Source organism: Penicillium hispanicum, assembly GCF_028827665.1.
Source record: "Penicillium hispanicum strain IBT 35686 chromosome Unknown utg000008l_segment0_segment0, whole genome shotgun sequence".
In the NCBI taxonomy this organism is placed as follows: domain Eukaryota; kingdom Fungi; phylum Ascomycota; class Eurotiomycetes; order Eurotiales; family Aspergillaceae; genus Penicillium; species Penicillium hispanicum.
The window spans coordinates 76,065-93,976 of NW_026623200.1; the positions used below are offsets into that span (position 1 = coordinate 76,065).

At 52.8% G+C, this 17,912-nt stretch overlaps 8 protein-coding genes across 8 annotated transcripts; 7 read left to right on the plus strand and 1 right to left on the minus strand.

Moving 5' to 3' along the window:
* Positions 1-1,291: 1,291 nt before the first annotated feature.
* N7459_008859 (beta-glucosidase) lies at positions 1,292-4,204 on the plus strand (the record flags this gene model as incomplete). The annotated part of the gene is made up of 6 exons (XM_056948027.1): positions 1,292-1,351; positions 1,413-1,552; positions 1,620-1,664; positions 1,736-1,788; positions 1,846-3,902; positions 3,971-4,204. 6 exons carry the CDS (start codon positions 1,292-1,294, stop codon positions 4,202-4,204), a joined length of 2,589 nt encoding a protein of 862 aa, XP_056795252.1.
* Positions 4,205-4,964: 760 nt separating this feature from the next.
* On the plus strand, positions 4,965-6,056 carry N7459_008860 (Ldh family oxidoreductase; the record flags this gene model as incomplete). The annotated part of the gene is made up of 1 exon (XM_056948028.1): positions 4,965-6,056. The coding sequence occupies one exon, from the start codon at positions 4,965-4,967 to the stop codon at positions 6,054-6,056; it is 1,092 nt and encodes a 363-aa protein (XP_056795253.1).
* Positions 6,057-7,690: 1,634 nt separating this feature from the next.
* Positions 7,691-8,027, plus strand: N7459_008861 (glycoside hydrolase superfamily; the record flags this gene model as incomplete). The annotated part of the gene is made up of 2 exons (XM_056948029.1): positions 7,691-7,772; positions 7,804-8,027. The coding sequence occupies 2 exons, from the start codon at positions 7,691-7,693 to the stop codon at positions 8,025-8,027; spliced, it is 306 nt and encodes a 101-aa protein (XP_056795254.1).
* A 9-nt stretch (positions 8,028-8,036) lies between these two features.
* On the plus strand, positions 8,037-8,642 carry N7459_008862 (endo alpha-1,4 polygalactosaminidase; the record flags this gene model as incomplete). The annotated part of the gene is made up of 2 exons (XM_056948030.1): positions 8,037-8,400; positions 8,443-8,642. The coding sequence occupies 2 exons, from the start codon at positions 8,037-8,039 to the stop codon at positions 8,640-8,642; spliced, it is 564 nt and encodes a 187-aa protein (XP_056795255.1).
* Positions 8,643-9,082: 440 nt separating this feature from the next.
* On the minus strand, positions 9,083-10,380 carry N7459_008863 (basic helix-loop-helix domain-containing protein; the record flags this gene model as incomplete). The annotated part of the gene is made up of 2 exons (XM_056948031.1): positions 9,083-10,266; positions 10,317-10,380. 2 exons carry the CDS (start codon positions 10,378-10,380, stop codon positions 9,083-9,085), a joined length of 1,248 nt encoding a protein of 415 aa, XP_056795256.1.
* A 53-nt stretch (positions 10,381-10,433) lies between these two features.
* On the plus strand, positions 10,434-13,097 carry N7459_008864 (uncharacterized protein; the record flags this gene model as incomplete). The annotated part of the gene is made up of 7 exons (XM_056948032.1): positions 10,434-10,557; positions 10,620-10,776; positions 10,820-10,929; positions 11,323-11,404; positions 11,469-11,580; positions 11,699-12,862; positions 12,975-13,097. The coding sequence occupies 7 exons, from the start codon at positions 10,434-10,436 to the stop codon at positions 13,095-13,097; spliced, it is 1,872 nt and encodes a 623-aa protein (XP_056795257.1).
* A 759-nt stretch (positions 13,098-13,856) lies between these two features.
* On the plus strand, positions 13,857-14,484 carry N7459_008865 (cytochrome c oxidase assembly protein; the record flags this gene model as incomplete). Its single annotated transcript, XM_056948033.1, has 3 exons — positions 13,857-13,859; positions 13,937-14,378; positions 14,438-14,484. 3 exons carry the CDS (start codon positions 13,857-13,859, stop codon positions 14,482-14,484), a joined length of 492 nt encoding a protein of 163 aa, XP_056795258.1.
* A 409-nt stretch (positions 14,485-14,893) lies between these two features.
* On the plus strand, positions 14,894-16,236 carry N7459_008866 (replication factor C subunit 5; the record flags this gene model as incomplete). Its single annotated transcript, XM_056948034.1, has 6 exons — positions 14,894-14,980; positions 15,034-15,656; positions 15,723-15,891; positions 15,944-16,042; positions 16,103-16,158; positions 16,212-16,236. 6 exons carry the CDS (start codon positions 14,894-14,896, stop codon positions 16,234-16,236), a joined length of 1,059 nt encoding a protein of 352 aa, XP_056795259.1.
* Between the last annotated feature and the right edge of the window lie 1,676 nt (positions 16,237-17,912).

Sequence of the window (17,912 nt, forward strand, 5' to 3'; positions counted from 1 at the left end):
TGCCGGGGGAGGGGGGAGGGGGCACATTTTGCAACTGATTGGCAGTTGCACGCACTGGCAGAACTTCAGGAGTTGGCAGAGCAGAAGGACGGGTTGACCGGCTCGTGTAGGGAACGGCGTTGGTACTCATCATTGGTCGATAGTGACTGAGCTCCACACGACTACTGCATCTATACCTCTGAGACCTATATAGTATGGACTATCATCTTCATCCCACACTCCAGTGGGGCTTGCCCCGGGTTAGTTCCCCGGACACCCTAAGCCCCAAGACCCAACAGGCGTTGATAGTTATACTCACCCGAGCAATGAGATCACGATCTGACCTGGTCACCTCCAATTCTCGTCGAGTTAGTATCAAAGGTCTGCTGTGGCAGCGGAGACAGGGTCGAACATCGCCAAGAATCGTGGCATGGGTATATAGTCGAGTCCGGCGAAGCCATATGGGAACTAGGAACACGACCGATGCGGAGCGAATGGGACAGAGGATAGCGTAGATGTTTTCCGCCAAAAGATCACCCCTCGCCATCCCATTGCTGGAAGCTCGAGAGAAACGGAGAATTACCGGAGGTTAGACTTAAGCGGGGGATTGCCGAGATTGGAGGGGGGTGATTATGTACATACTCGGCTATAGTCGAGACTGGTGATCTTCACTCATCATCAGTGATCATTCCCTCGGTCCACTCGCAGGAACTCCGAATCCCCAATCTCACCGGGTGGCGCATGTCTTGTTTTCTGCTTGACCAGCAATTTTCCCCTTGATTGACAACGGAAAGGACCTGCATGTGTTGTTGCACCCTCGCGTTTCCAGCCACTCGCTTTACAACTGCCCCTTGGCGAGGGGATCAGGGGATGCGAGTGGAGCGGATTTCTCAATGGCCGGCACCAAAGGGATAGCGCGAGTGGACAAGGGCAGCCAAGGGCTGTGGGCACTCCTTCTCCGCCGATGCATGGATGTTGGGATGTTGGTGTCGGCTGCATCCTGCCCAGTACGACTTCAGCCATGCCAACCACCGCACCCTTGGCCCGTCGATCCCTTCTACTTCTTCTCCACAACCTCCAGCTTGCTCCGTTGACTTTGGATGGAGCAATTACGACATGCATCAACCATCCCTGTCGCAGCCGGTATACAGTCCAGGAACATTTAAATCTAACTGCGCCCCCCTCGCCCTACCTTTCTAGGTGAAGGTGCGCTCATCGATCGATTCGCCTTTGCTGTGCGAATCCATTTTCTGAGACTCGGATTCCCTGTATTCGCCAACCGTTGTCTCCTCCCCTCCCTCTCTCAGCAGCCATGAAGCTCGGATGGCTAGAAGCGGCGGTCTTGACCACTGCCTCGGTCGCCAGTGCCACGGTAAGAAGTGCATCCAACCGGGGTTGTTGCAGACATCAATGCTGACCGCGTCGCGCAATAGGACCTCGCATACTCACCCCCCTTCTATCCATCCCCGTGGATGACCGGTACGGGGGAATGGGCGGAGGCCTACCGGCGTGCCGTCGAATTTGTCTCCAATTTGACGTTGGCGGAGAAAGTGAATTTGACGACCGGCACTGGGTAAGTAGTCCTCGCGATAACCCGGACAGGCCGGCTGCAGTGCACACAGTACTGACGCAGGAGCTAGATGGGAGCAAGAGCGCTGTGTCGGCGAAACGGGTAGTCTCCCTCGGTAAGCTTTCCACGCCCTGAAGATAAAGTGAGTTATGGAAGAGTGGGGAGGATTAACAGAGCATTGCAAAGACTTGGAATGTGGGGCTGGTGCCTGCAGGATTCGCCCCTCGGGGTGCGCTACAGTAAGTTGGACATCGCCCAGCCCCTAAGACGGTGGTATTGACCCATTTCCTGTACAGGCGACTACAACTCGGGCTTCTCGGCAGGTGTCAATGTCGCTGCAACCTGGGACAAACGCCTCGCCTATGCCCGCGGCATGGCGATGGGCGAGGAACACCGGGATAAGGGGGTCGACGTCCAGCTGGGACCTGTCGCGGGCCCGCTGGGCAAGAATCCAGATGGTGGGCGTGTCTGGGAGGGCTTCGCTCCGGACCCCGTTCTGACTGGCGTGATGATGGCTGAAACCATCAAGGGGATGCAGGATGCTGGAATCATCGCTTGCGCGAAGCACTTCATCGGCAACGAACAGGAGCATTTCCGCCAGGTCGGCGAGGCCCAGGGCTACGGGTACAACATCACGGAAAGTGTAAGCTCGAATATCGATGACAAAACCATGCACGAGCTGTACCTCTGGCCGTTTGTCGATGCCGTGCGTGCTGGCGTGGGATCTGTGATGTGCTCCTACAACCAAGTGAACAACAGCTATGGTTGCTCCAACAGCTACACCCTCAACAAGCTGCTGAAGGGCGAGCTCGGCTTCCAGGGATTTGTGATGAGTGATTGGGGTGCCCACCACAGCGGTGTTGGGGATGCTTTGGCTGGCATGGACATGTCGATGCCCGGTGACGTGCTTCTGGGAAGCCCATACTCCTTCTGGGGTACCAATCTGACCATCTCGGTCCTGAACGGCACGATCCCAGAATGGCGCATTGACGATATGGCAACCCGGATCATGGCCGCCTATTATAAGGTGGGCCGCGATCGTTTCCGCACTCCCCCCAATTTCAGCTCCTGGACTCGCGATGAATACGGCTATGAGCACTACATGGTGAGCGAGAACTACATCAAGCTCAATGAACGAGTCAATGTCCAGCGGGACCACGCCAATGTGATCCGGAAAATCGGGTCCGATAGCACGGTGCTGCTGAAGAACAACGGTGCCTTGCCCCTGACTCACCAGGAACGCTTCGTTGGAATCCTGGGTGAAGATGCAGCTTCCAATCCCTATGGCGCCAATGGGTGCAGCGACCGTGGCTGCGACAACGGCACTCTGGCTATGGGCTGGGGCAGTGGCTCCGCCGACTTCCCTTATCTGATCACGCCCGAGCAGGCCATCCAGAACGAGGTTCTGTACTATGGCAATGGCCAAACAAATGTCTTCTCGGTGACCGACAACTGGGCTCTGGAACAGATGGCTACTGTGGCCTCCCAAGCCAGCGTCGCTCTTGTCTTTGTGAACGCTGACTCTGGGGAAGCTTTTATCAACGTCGACGGGAATGAGGGGGATCGCAAGAACATGACCCTTTGGAAGAACGGCGAAGAGGTCATCAAGACTGCCACTGAGAATTGCAACAACACAGTCGTCATCATCCACTCCCCGAGTGCTGTCCTGATCGGTGATTGGTATGACAACCCTAATATCACTGCTATCGCTTGGGCCGGTCTACCTGGCCAAGAGAGTGGCCGCAGCTTGGTAGATGTGCTCTACGGCCGGATAAACCCCGGTGGCAAGACGCCATTCACCTGGGGCAAGACACGCAAGGCCTACGGTGCTGCTATCGTCACCGAGCCTAACAATGGCAACGGCGCTCCCCAAGATGACTTCACAGATGGTGTCTATATTGACTACCGCCGCTTTGACAAAGATAACGAGCCGCCCATCTACGAGTTCGGGTACGGCCTCAGCTACACCTCCTTTGAGTTCTCGGACCTGAAAGTCCATGCTTTGAACGCCGATAAGTACACGGCGACCACCGGTGAAACTAAGGCTGCTCCCGTTCTCGGAAAAGCTGGAAATGCCTCTGACTATCTGTTTCCGAGTGGTATTAAACGTGTCACGCAGTACCTCTACCCCTGGCTGAACTCCACCGACCTCAAGGAGTCCTCCGGGGATCCGTACTACGGCATGAAGTCGGAGGATTACATTCCTGCCGGTGCATCCGATGGCTCTGCGCAAGAGCTCTTGCCAGCCAGCGGCAGCAGTGGTGGTAACCCAGGTCTTTTCGAGGATCTGATCCAAGTGACTGCCATTATTACTAACACTGGCTCCGTGATTGGTGATGAAGTCCCTCAGCTGGTGAGTATTCCAGTCCGAAAAAAAGCTCATTTTTCCGCTCATGATCTTCTAATTGATTTCCATCACAGTATGTCTCCCTGGGTGGTGAAGATGACCCCGTCCGGGTACTGCGTGCATTCGACCGAGTGACTATCGCCCCTGGCCAGAAGCTCCAGTGGACCGCCACCTTGACTCGCCGCGACCTCTCCAATTGGGATGTCCCCTCGCAGAACTGGGTTATCAGCAGCGCTCTAAAGAAGGTGTACGTTGGAAACTCGTCCCGGAAACTACCTCTCTCGGCCGATTTGCCTGCCGTCCAGTAAATGGCCCCGGTTGTGCACAAGATGGGTTGGGATTGAGCCCGGTGTTATTGTTTCTTGACGTTATACAGGCAGCCGTACTGCTTTTCCCATAGAGTTTTAATGGCATATTTCCAATCCATTTACGGATCTTAGTAGTTGTCGCTATCAATTATACCAACACTCTGGTTGATAAAAGTAGCCCGGAGGGAAGGGGTTTCTGACCTTTCCAATACTATTGGTGTCGGTTATATTTGTATTCAAAGTTACAACCCGGCGGAGCGACAAAAATTTTGCGCAGAAAAAAAATTGGACGAATGGCGATTCGAACGCCAGACTTCTCGCAATTCGGTATTAACGAATAAGACTGCAAAGCGAGCACTCTACCAACTGAGTTATACGCCCCACTATAAGAATCCAATCCTATAAGTGTTCTACAGAGATATTCCATTTTCTACCAGTTTGTCGACGACATATTGAGGTTAATCTTCATACCCTGTCAGCCTGAGTAGAAAGGAACCAGTCTAAGATATCTATGGTAAGATTACACGGAACCACCGGATCATCTTAACACAATGGTTGCATAGGTAACCTCGTCCTGTGACTTCCGCTTGGATGCAATAGGCATTCGGGAGCGCTCCGTCTCGGCGGCAGACATCCGCTCCTCTCCCCGCGTCCATATAAGCGGTGTCTGAAGACCTATGATCCTCAGATTCCTCCCATTCCCACCCTTCCACAGTTAACATCCGGATTCAAAGCGTCAGACATCATCCCGAGACCAATAATGTGGGAATCAGACCAAACACAACGAATGCACCTGATCAACCCTGCGGATCTACAAGAATTCGTCCAAAATATCCTCGTTGCCAACGGTACTCAACGTGAAAATGCTGCTATAGTCGCAAACTGTCTCGTCCAAGCGGACCTTCGTGGCGTCGACACTCATGGAAGCAACCGCATTCCTTCATACATGAAGCGTATTCGCCAAAAGGTCCTAGACTCAGCAGCCATCCCATCGCTACGACAGATCACACCGGTCGTCGCCCAGGTTGACGGCCACAACGGATTCGGGTCTCTTGCGGCACACAAAGGCATGGAGCGTGCGGTCGAGATGGCTCAACAGTTCGGCATAGGCATGGTATCTGTCAAGCACTCGAACCATTTTGGGATGTCAGCATGGTTAGTCAAACAGGCGCTGGATGTGGGGATGATGTCGCTCGTTTTTACCAATTCATCGCCCGCACTTCCGGTTTGGGGTGGGAAGGAAAAACTCATGGGCGTTTCGCCTATTGCCTGCGGGGCCCCTTCTGGGGAGTCTTCTCGGCCCTTGATTCTTGACATGGCGCCTTCTGTTGCCGCGCGGGGGAAGATCTACAAGGCACTTCGTCGCGGGGAGCGCATTCCTCTGGATTGGGCTTTGGATAAGGATGGGAACCGGACGGACGACCCAGCAAAAGCTTTGGAGGGAACGATGTTGCCTATGGGGGGACCTAAGGGGTCTGCCTTGTCTATCATGATGGACGTCTTCTCGGGAGTACTCTCGGGGGCTGCATTCGCAGGCCACGTCACCAATCCTTATGACCCGTCCAAGCCAGCGGATGTAGGGCACTTCCTGGTGGCCGTTAAGCCCGATCTGTTTATGACCATGGATGAGTTCAAGGAACGGATGGACTATCTGTATCGGAGAGTGGTGGACTCGGAGAAGATGGCGGGAGTGGATCGCATCTACTTTCCAGGCGAGATTGAGATGGTCACCGAAGAACGGCGGCTGTCCGAGGGTATCCCTTTCGCTAAGGCCGAAGTTGCAAGTTTGAACCACGAAGCCGATCTGGTTGGGGTCGAGCATTTGAAAATCAAAGCCGCGGGTGGCGAATGACGAGCTGGAGACTGCCATTTTCTTTTCTTCGTCTCGATAGTAATCGTCTTTGTAGGATCTATTTGATCGTCTTTACATATTCCGTACTGGTGGCACCAACTAGATATATATCCAACTGTGGTAATCAACCCATCAATTCCAAGAGTTCAATCGATCACGCCTGGATAGAGGCTACCAAATAGAATCTGTGACGTCGTAATAGTAGAATGAACACTAGTATAAGATGCACCTTGTTATAGGAGAAGCCTGTTATACAGACACTAAGGAGATATTAGTGTACTGACGGCTGCGGCGTAGTGAAACCTGTGTGCAGGGTCAAGCTGACTGCTGGGGGCGGGAGAGCGGAGTTGGAGGGCTCGCATTATGGCCGAAATGAAGGTTTGCTCATTTATTGTGGTCGAGTGAGACTTGGACGGGTTCATGATGGGTTGTATGTCAGGGCGGGGAACTGATGAACGCAATGTTCCATCGCAGCCTTCTCACAGATCCATTCTGCATTGAGGATGGTCGCGCCGTTGCGTTATGTACATACAGATGACTACTCGATCGAGACAATCCTGCCAGATGGGAAAGAAGGGTCGGCTGCGCCACCGACGTCCAATCGGAGAGGCGGATGCTTTGCAAGAGGCTTAAGCCGGACCATCATGTTGTTGCATTTGATTTGCCACGGAGAGGAATTCCGGGGCATCTCGAACTTGAACCGATACCCCTGGGGACATGTGGTGCAGAGTGAGACGTAGTAAGTCGAGCGTGCCGCAAGATTGCTGATGAGCCCAGCGCTGAGCTTCTTGCTGCATCGGAGGATTCCCGCATTCGCTGATCAGCCGCAGCGCAGGAGCGCAAAGTAATCATTACTGTCTCGGCAGACACCTTGGTCTGTTGCCTCGAATTGCCCGCCGTGATCCGGAATTTATTTTTGTACCTAGACTTTTCGCCGCCATATTGATGGTGCGACCTCTGGTTGCTGGCCATTGCCAAGGGCAAGTCGTTGATGTCGAGGGCGATGGCTGCGTGACGCCCAATAAAATCCAGGAACTGGTGACCGGGGAGGACTCGGTAGATCTGCACGGGTTCCACTACCTTAATTCTTCTCGCACTTGACCTCTCATCTGTTTCGCCATGGATCCATCGCCTCAGGGGGAAAACCGCTGGAATTCAGATTCGCCGAGCTGCAGTGGCTCGGCGCTCTTGGCATCCTTTGTGCCTCCAGGCTGCCAAGTTCCTTTGCTTTCCCCCCCTTCGGCTTGGACTTCTGGTGGATTCTCCTGCTTTCTCCCCAGTTGGAAAACCAATCCAGCGTGACATCCGCCATCTATCGCGGTGGCCGTGGCTGCGTGCTCTCGTAGGAGAATCGCCTCAGCCGTGAATCTCGCGCTCCAGTCCTTGCCCACCATCGCGCTGGACCTTGGGTTTCCATCCGCTCTTTCGAATTTAAAGATGTCTCTCTTCTAGACGGCCGTGCTGATTTGTTGATACCTCCCGTTTCAATTGATCTGCACTGCCTACCTGGACCTTCAAATTTTCCTCCAGCGATCGTACTCATCAGCTCTGGGGCTGGGTCTAATATTGTCACAAGAAGAGGTGTTATTGTTGTCTGCTTCCTTTGTGGGAATCCTTTTGCGCCAGCCTTGATCATGTCTCTCAAGGGTTCGTCGGGTGGTTGGTGGGCCTGGTCGACCAAGAAAAAGATCCTCGTCGTCTCCATCGTGGGGTGTGGTGATCGTCGCACTTGGCGTTGGACTGGGAGCGGGACTCGGAATTGCTCTGAAGAGCAAGGGAGATGACGATACCGGCGGCAATGGGAGCAGCGGTGGGAATGGCACAGCTGGAGGCAGCACGACGGTCCAATGGCAGCCGGCAGTCGGAGTCAAATGGCAGATCGAAATACTCTATGCCCTCAACAGCACCGCCGTGGACGCGCCCGTCTACGATATCGACCTCTTCGATAACCCCCAGTCCGTCATCTCCTAGCTCTAGGCCATGAGGCGCAAGATGATCTGCTATTTCTCGGCGGGTACCTATGAGAATTGGCGGCCCGACGCGGGGGACTTCCACCAGTCCGACCTGCGCGACAACCTGGATGATTGGCCAGGTGAGCGATGGCTCAATGCCAACTCGATGAACGTGCGCACCATCATGCAGACACGTCTTGACCTGGCGGTGACCAAGGGCTGTGACGGCGTGGATCCGGACAACATCGATGCCTACGACAACACCAACGGGTTGAAGTTGACCCAGACGGACGCGGTCAACTATGTCAACTGGCTCGCAGAGCAGGCCCATGACCGCAACTTGTCGGTGGGGCTGAAGAATGGCGGTGCCCTCATCGACTCGGTCATCGACAGTATGTAGTGGAGTGTCAATGAACAATGTGCGCAGTACGAAGAATGCGATACCTATGCTGCATTCACGCACGCCAACGAACTGGTCTTCCACATCGAGTACCCCAAGGGAGATCACACTAACAACGACAACGAAGTGACGGAAAAGCAAAAGTCTGCCGCCTGCAACGCAGTCGACGCGGGTAATTTTTCCACGGTCATTAAAAACATGAACCTGGATAACTGGGTTGAGTACTGCTCATGAATGATCAAGGTCACGCCTTTCATGGCCTGGGAATATGCTGAGCCATGGGCCGCAGAGAACAAACCACTACCACTCATCAATGCTAGCGCCGAAGAGAGGTCGGGGAAAACGAACGGCAGGATTTCATATATGATCTGTATATCCACACTGGGAGCGAAGGCGCGGTTGTCTTCACCTCGCCCGCTTGTATGGATGCACTAGATTATCGATTATCTAGAACGGAATCAAACTAGAAAGAGGGGATGAACCCAAAGGACCAACAAACAACCCTTAAGGGAGCAATGGTATCTCGTAAAAAAATAAACCGAACGCCCACTCGCCAACTTGCCAGATACAGCGCACTCTGCCAATTGCTGAACTCCTTCAGGCGTATTCAGAAAGGCGGACCACCGGAAAGAAAAACCGAGTAAAAAGGGTCGTTTTCACGTTACAGAGTCGTTTCATCGGGGCATTATCAGACCGTTGATGCCTTTCATGTCTGCCAGCTGGCTTTGGAGGATTTCGTTGCCTCGAAGGAGATCCTCTAGCCAATCAGCCGCCTGAGTGAGCATGGCGCTTTTGCTAAAGCCTCCGCCACGAAGCCCCGGGACGAGTGAGCAGAGATCATCAAAGCCCTGCCGGATAATGTTGCGTCGCTTTTGCTCAGAGAGAATATGGTTGGTCCTCTTCTGCTCCTCGGACAAATTCTCCCGCGGCACCTTGTTGCTTCCGGGCGGAATTCTGCCCTTTCGGGCTGTATCAGTTGATGTCCGCCGGTGTTTTGCGTTGCGAAAATCTCGGGACTTGGCCCCCATTTCATCCTCTTCTGAATCCGAGTCCGCATCCTTGAGCGTACGTCGTCGCTTCCGAGGGAAGGAGGCGTCGTCGTCCCCATCGTCGTCCGCACCTCGGCAGCCAGTTCGAGTCCTGGCCGACCGCTCAGGACTTGGGGCTCGTGTGTTGGCCGTGCTGGTCGTCGGCTTAAAGCAATCCAAATGATCTAGTAGATCCCTTGTGCGTTGCTCTTCATCTGGCTGGTCGGGAGGGGCCACATATCCTTGGTCCATGAAACTGACATCCGAGCCCCAATGCAGACTGCGCACCTTGCGAGATGGATGTTCGTCTGCAGGAATGGGGTCGCGCACATCGAAGAGCATCTCGGAGGTATGGAATCCGGTGGGGAGCTGAGCGCGCGACGAAAAGGAGCCGGACGCCTGTGCGGGCTGCGATGCTCGCCTCGCGTGGCCTCCATTCACCGGTCGGCTGGGGAACCCCTGCTGCGCCAGTGCCGATCCAAGGGCAGGGCCATCCATCCCACCTTGATAAAGCATTGACGCCGCGGCGTATATATCGGGTCCTGCAGCACTGCCTGCCACCAAGCCCGATTTTAGGGTGTGTGGCTGGAAAGCGGGCTGCGACAACGACGTCGTGGAGCCCTCGAACGTGGGCGGAAGCTCGTCAGACCAGTCAAAATGGGACTTCCTTTGCTGGCCTCGGAGCCAGAAGTCATTTGCGAAGCCGTTCGTATTCATCGTGGTGAAAAAGGTGTCCAGCATGTTGGATTCGTTATCGTCCAGGAGAGAGGGACCCGGAGGCAAGGCGGGGGCTTGTTCGTAAGGGGTATCCATGGGGGAAAGAAATGAATCTATAATGTGTTAATCAGCTGATACTCAGAGCATACCCAGGGCAACTCACAGCCAAACGGGCCCGGCGGTGGGGAGTTGCGCCCAAGCTGGACGTCCGCCCCGCGGCCATCCATTGTTGCGAGAGTAGGTTGCCACCCGAGGGGAACGTAAGAAGACGCCCTAGTCAATGGCTGCCGCTCTGGCATACGAGAATAACATGGATCAAGACCAGATTTTTCATGCCTTGACCCGATTTGAGGACTGGAGTTTGGTCAAGGAATCTGATGGAAGGCGTCCGGCGCAAAGTCTGGGTTGGTATAGAGTCCGTCGAGGCCGGGAGAGTCGAAAGAATGACACTACCCGGAGCATTTAGAGAACCAGCAGGTTTGCGCCTCACACCCGTCCAAGGAGATCAAGATCGAGGGTGTCGAAAGGGCGACAGCTCAGACGAGGAGCGGAGTGACTATCAGCGCAAGCGCATCTCGGCCTCGGATCACATGTGAATTTCGGGGACCCGCTGGTCGCGTGACGTAAGGGAGGTACCAAAATTACACACCTGTATCGATTTCCCAGCGGGCGGACGGCCGTACCGGGTGTACCTGGGCCGTACTTCCAGCTGCGTCATTTCCTCGTTTCTGCGCCATCCACCCGCCGCGTTGTCATTGGCTTCAGTTGCGATCCTCGTCTGTGGGAACGGAGGACCTGGGGACCTGGAAACCTGGAGAACGGGGGATGACGACGTGGATCACTTTCCTGCGACTCCTCGCAATTCTTGTCTTCGTGGGGACTGTGCTTCTTTAGGAACCTCGGTCCATTCGCCCTGTCACTCAGCGTATACGCTCTTTTTCTTCCCCCCTTCCAGTGTCACCGAGCCACGATCAACGACGACTCCAAGAGTGTCATCCCCGACAATCGATACTACCCAATTTTCGGGTGACTGCAAATTGGCTTGTCACCCTGCCAACCCTTTGGTGCTTGGATGGTGTGGGCTTCTCGTCCAGCACTGTGCTGATTGGCGACCGTCGCCTGTCCCACCTTTCAACCGCTCCGACGGTGATGCTTACATGTATGCCCAGATCAGGACATGAAGTCTACCGGCGGGATGAGCTGTGCCGTCGGGCGGAGTCGTGAGAACCTTAGCTTTCAAATCCTCAAGCCGTGAGTTTCTTACTTTTCCTGGTGCATGGCAGCCTGGTGCTGATCGCCCGAGTCTGGCGAATAGTATTCTCCGCGCTTACGTCCTGGGGTATTTGTCCTCCGTAACACCCAAATTCGTCTCCTACGTCCGAAGACTCGGCAGAAGGGATGGAATTACTCGGCAGGAGATACACGAGGTATGTTGAAGCGGTCATGCCGAATCATGTTATGGCCGCTTCCTACATCCCCTAGTTAGTTATATACTCCTTTGGCCGTTGCCCCGGGGCCGTTGCTGACCCTAAATCCAATACATAGCTCCTCAAAGTGCTGGCTGGCCCGCTTCGTGTGAATAGTTTTCCGACCTTCTGCGTTGCTCTCGTCAGTGGGTCGACTCTCCTGCCGATTCTATTTTCTCGGACATGCGCGTCGGTTCTTGCGCGCTGCAAAGGTGACTTCCTGACCAGGGGAGTTCGTCTTCTGGTGCAATTTGTCACCGCGTTTGTCTCGGCCTGGATTAGCTTTGGGTTGCTGAACAAGAGCCGTGGACCTCTGCATTTCCAAGCTCAGGCGGTCTCGTCGACCCCTGTAGTCAGCGATGCTCCCGCACATCGGCGCGAGCCCTTGACCCGCCCCGCATTGGTTGGGCGGACCATGGACCTTACTTTGTTCACGGTCACTCGGTCAGTGGACGTTATTGCATGCATTTTATGGAGCCGTTGGTCCCGTCACCGAAAGGCCCAGAACCGCTGGACGTTGGCTGAGTCCTGCGTGCCAGGCCTCGCTGACGCGGCCGTCTTTGCTTCGAGTGCTGCGATTGTCATGTGGGCCTGGTTCTATCTTCCTGAGCGGTTACCCCGGACCTACGAAAAATGGATTGGCGAGGTGGCCAAGGTCGACTTTCGTTTGATCGAGGCCCTCCGCCGTGCTCGCTGGGGGACCTTTGTGTACGGCAAGGAGACTGGACAGGCTCACCTTCTCCAATCCATGTGCTGGGACTATCAATGGCCTGAGGAATGGGGAGATCCGGCTAAGACTGTCCCCATTCCCTGCGAGATGGTACACATGGGCTGTGGCCCGAGTTGTGAGAAACACGCGGTGTCCCGCTTCACCCGCACGTTCAAGATAGCCTGTGCTACTTACATTCCGCTTCAGATGATCCTTCGCTTCCGAAGAATCAAGAGTGCCCCCGCGGCGGGACGTGTAATCTCCGAGGCTGCCCAGTCATCCGCGTTCCTCGCATCATTCGTGAGCCTGTTCTACTATTCGGTATGTCTAGCTCGCACACGCTTGGGTCCCAAGATCTTTGACCCAATGATGGTCACGCCGATGATGTGGGACTCCGGTCTCTGTGTCGGAGCGGGATGTCTCATGTGTGGATGGAGTGTGTTGGTTGAGAAAGCACGGAAGAGACAGGAGTTAGCACTGTTTGTGGCACCCCGAGCGGCCGCCACGGTCTTGCCACGATTGTATGATCAAAAGGTACGCCCGACCCTGTCCATTACCCAGATCATTAAAGTTGTACCCCTCCCCCTCTGGGGTGCCCACCTATTGCCCACTCGTCCTTAGATGCTGAATTTTTCTGGAATTGTAGTATCAATACCGCGAGCGAATAGCTTTTGCGGTTAGCGCGGCCATTCTTCTCACTTCAATTCGCGAAAATCCTCGCATGGTTCGTGGTGTCTTCGGCCGCATTACGACAAGTGTTCTGAATTAGATCATGCGGGTCTTAGGATATGGGAAGCCCCCGCAGTGCTCTGGATTGTATACTATCGTACATGCCCTTTGGGTATCTAATTATGAGCCGCCTATGTATGCCTAATCTAATATGTCTTTGTTTTTTCCCTGTTTGGATCCCAAGCTGGATATCTTGCCCAACCTAGGTGCACACGCACAAGCATTAGGAAAAACATGTGTTTTGGTAGAGCAAGATGCAGGGATTACTTTTTGCATGGAAGCCTATAACAGAGAGCGAGTGTTTAAGCAAAGGTTTGAACGTTTCCAAGTCTGGCATATCGGTCTCTGTTTTCCTGCACTTTCCTTCGTACCAGGGGGTGTTTATCGATAAGCATCAGCACGTGATGATCACAGATATCTGCAGTCGGGTCGGAGTCAATCGCTTGATTCTCCGGAATCTCAACCGCCATGTTCTCCAGACTGCTTCCTTCATGGGGGCGATGTGAATCCACAAGAAGCTTTCCCCAGAGGTCAGCATGCATTCGGCAAAGGATCTTTGCAGTAGAGCGAAGGCACTTTTCAAGAAATCCCACGCTGCTTGAGAAACATCATGCGTCGGCAGCACCGTTTAACACTCCCCAGTCCCAACAACGCAATGCCTCTACAATGTGAGAAAATGGAGCTGAATTGTCATCGGAATTCTTTGTGGGTACTAATTTTTCTTCTGCTAAGGTATTATACTGTCAGTCTCATCCTCGGCACCGTTGCGCTTGCCTATGGCTCCGTCCCTCTCTACAAAATGGTACGATCGGTTGAACCGAGCTTTCCCGCTAAGTTGTGGCGCTGTAATTTCTGACGTTACTTTCCTTTAAATTGCAGATATGCCAGCAGACCGGCTGGGGCGGTCAACCTATTCTCACTCACCGTGGTGGCGACGGCGACACTGCCTCCCGTGTGACCCCCGTCACAGACTCCCGACGACTTCGCATCACCTTCAACGGCTCAGTCTCCGATGTTTTGCCCTGGAAGTTCACCCCGCAACAGCGAGAGGTTCGGGTGCTGCCCGGCGAGACCGCACTGGCCTTTTACACTGCCACGAACAAGGGCCCTAATGATATTATTGGCGTTGCAACATACAGCGTGACCCCAGGCCAAGTGGCACCCTATTTCAGCAAGATCCAGTGTTTCTGTTTTGAAGAACAGAAGCTGAATGCCGGAGAGTCAGTGGATATGCCAGTCTTCTTCTTCATTGACCCCGATTTCGCGACGGATCCAAATATGAAGGGCATTGACACGATCACACTCTCTTATACATTCTTCAGTCAGTCATTTCTCTTCGCGCTCATCCATTTCGTTGGTTTAAATACTGACCCACACCAGAAGCAAAATATGATGACAATGGAGTCCTAAAGCCCATCGCGTCATGAGCATCGCATGGTATATTGGAAGCATATTTCTGCGACTTGCACTTGTATAGCACTGGCGGGAGTTCACCTGTAATCTACAAATCGTGCCCTGCGATTGACATCCAATGTTGGGCTTGTATGATACCTGGAAGGCGAGGACAGAAGCTAGAGACCTTCAAAAACTAGATCGAGCTGTATATATTCAAGAAATCCCCTGACCTAACAATTTCGATCCAACTACCACAACCCGCAGTTTTTATCACCGGACGAAGTTCTACACGCCATCCGTGGATAAAAAGCCGGGTTTGCCGAGCACGGACCACCAGTTAATTGGGCGCGCGCGTCTGACGCGTTCGTTCCCTTCAATTCCACCTTCTCCAGTCTTCGCGATCAACTCCCTCCCTAATCCCGAGACGTTCCAGAGCTCGCAATGGCTCTTCTCGTTGACAAGTTGCGCCCGCGTACCCTCGATGCGCTTTCATATCACCCGGAACTCTCAAATCGTCTCCGATCTTTGGTAAGGTGAACTGCCTGTCGGCAAAGGTGACCGACACTCGCTGAACTGAGCAGGCTCAAAGCGGGGACTTCCCTCATTTACTTGTTTACGGACCCTCCGGAGCTGGCAAGAAAACACGCATAATTGCCACCCTCAAAGAACTATTCGGCCCGGGCGTCGAGAAGATCAAGATCGACGCCCGGGTCTTCCAAACCACGAGCAACCGAAAGCTGGAATTCAATATTGTCTCCTCCGTCTATCATCTCGAGATTACACCGGCGGATGTGGGAAATTACGATCGGGTAGTCGTTCAAGAGTTGTTGAAGGAGGTCGCTCAAACACAGCAGGTGGATCTCTCTGCGAGGCAACGGTTCAAGGTGGTGGTGATCAATGAAGCCGATCACCTCACTCGCGATGCACAGGCTGCGCTTCGACGGACCATGGAAAAGTACAGTCCGAACTTGCGCCTAATACTTTTGGCTAACAGCACTTCCAACATTATTGCCCCGATTCGCTCCCGAACCCTGCTGGTCAGGGTGGCTGCACCCACGGAGAACGAAATCGGCTCGGTACTTCGGACCGCGGCGAAGAGAGAAGGCTGGAATGAGGCGGAGGGATTGAACCGGAGGATCGCGAAGGAGAGCGGGCGGAATCTGCGGCGTGCGTTGTTGATGTTTGAAGCTATTTATGCCCAAAAGTGAGTACCATCGGCATGTTTGGGCCGACGATGAGCACGGAGAGCCTGATATTTGTCAAATATTAGTGAGAAGGTCCATGATAAGACCCCGATCCCGCCACCTGATTGGGAGGCGCTCATTCAAGTCACCGCGGATGAAATTCTGGCGGAACGATCGCCTGCCCGTCTGTTGCAGGTGCGCGCCCGCCTGTACGACCTCTTAACTCACTGCATTCCCCCGACAACCATTCTCAAGGTAAGTGGCCACCTACCTCCTAGGCCCTTTCACTGATGAAAGTTTGCTTTAGACCTTGGCGTTGAAGCTGGTTGCTCGCGTCGATGATGCCCTGAAGCCGGACGTTATCAGATGGGCTGCATTCTATGAGCATCGTATCAAGCTGGGAAGTGTAAGTCATTGCTCTGGATCTTGAGCAAACCTCGATGTTCCTACTGATATGTATTTGCAGAAAGTAATTTTTCATCTGGAGGCCTTTGTGGCTAAGTTCATGCGCATCTACGAAGCGTGAGTATCATTTCAAATGAATTTGTACTTTATATCCGCTGACCAATACATAGCTATTTGATGGGCATGGATTTTTAGACTCAAGGCGAAACCACCAGGAGTTCAAGGGGTGAATAATGACTACAATATGGGACAAGGTTATTCTCATTATTCTCATCGGGCTATTTAGCTACTATCTAGCTACTGTTATGTATCGTCGTTCCTTTCCCAGGCGCATAAATATCTCTAAAAGCAGCGAATCCGCAGTAGCTCCCCTTTTTTTTTTCGAATTCTATTACGCTGTTTAGTCTGCTAAATTCACAATACGCCACGCTTCTGCCCAAGGCGGTTACTTCTGTTCATATGCTTATCCCATGCAGTATGGCATTCTGTTCATGAAGCCATGACCTCGACGATACAAACTAAGCGCCCTGTTTGTATGGAAACCTCCTTTCTATGCCCCATCGCCCTGAGAACACCGCTAGGTCCCTTCAATAATTCGCTCAATGCCCTCGATAGTGGCTAGTTATGGTGTCGGCGGCTACACATATTGGCAGCTGAAAGTCGGTAGTCGCTAAGTTGAGAATTTCTCGACCGACTGGCAGGCCAGATGCTACGATATAGGACCGGGAATCCTCTAGGGCTGTGAAGGTAATGATTTAGCCATCTAATCGCGTGCGATAGATAGGAATTTGGTGTTCGAAAGGGGGGCGATGGCGACGACGTGGACAACATGCAGTTTTTATGACAGGGATAACTTTGGAAGCCGTTCAACGACAAAGAAGATTGTACTGAGACACAGGCCCAAAATCCGATTGAATTTCGTAGGATCAAAAAGGTCTTGAGGAGATCGCCTACTACATGCCATTTTCGGCATGTTTCAACAACCTGCTCTGTGGTGGTCTCTCCCAGCGAAAGTAATATTGCCCCTTCTCCATTGTAGTGCGTCTCAGCCGCGGTCCTGTTCTCTATATCGGCTCTCCATCCAACGTTTTCCCCAGCTCGAAAGGTACACTATAGTCGGGCGCGTTGAGATATCGTTTTATATCCCTGTCTGATTTTCGTGTCGCTATCTATTTATCCAGAATGTTCCAAAACTCCGATATAGCAGTCTGATTCGCGGTTATGAGTCTACTCTGAGATATTCTACATATATAATAGTTCGATCCTAGTAAGGGATACTTGTAAAGTATATATCGTTTATGATAAGCTTATATAGTATATATATAACGTTAGTAATATCGTCTTGATCCTCTAGTAAGCCTTTCTCCCTATATATGGCCTAATCAAACTCGAAGAGAAGGACCTTGTTTGTGTTAGGCTCGATAAGCAGATTTCGGGGTATAATATCTTGATATATAATTCCTAGATCAAGGTTTAGAAAATCTATAAGTTATATCAGCTGCTATATCTACTCGAAGCAAAAAGGTGGCTTCAGATTAGCGAGAGTTCTACTTAGGATATACTTTGTTATAAATCCAATCACCCGGGGCTCTACGTTTTCGAGGACAACATAATCAAAGGGTACCATATTTAGATATAGCGGTAGACTCTTAAGAAGGTTTAGTCTATCCTAGGCTATCTATAGTCTCTAAGGCTTTCCCAGAGGGTTAAATTTGAAAGTAACCTTTTAAGGAATACTAGATTCGTCTTCGTATAATAAAAGATCGACACCTGGTCCAAGCCGATTGAGCTCTCGAAGGTTAGAGTAATAGATTGTCTTGTGGTCTGCAAGAGACTAAACGGCTGAGATAGTAAGATGAACCGTAAACCCC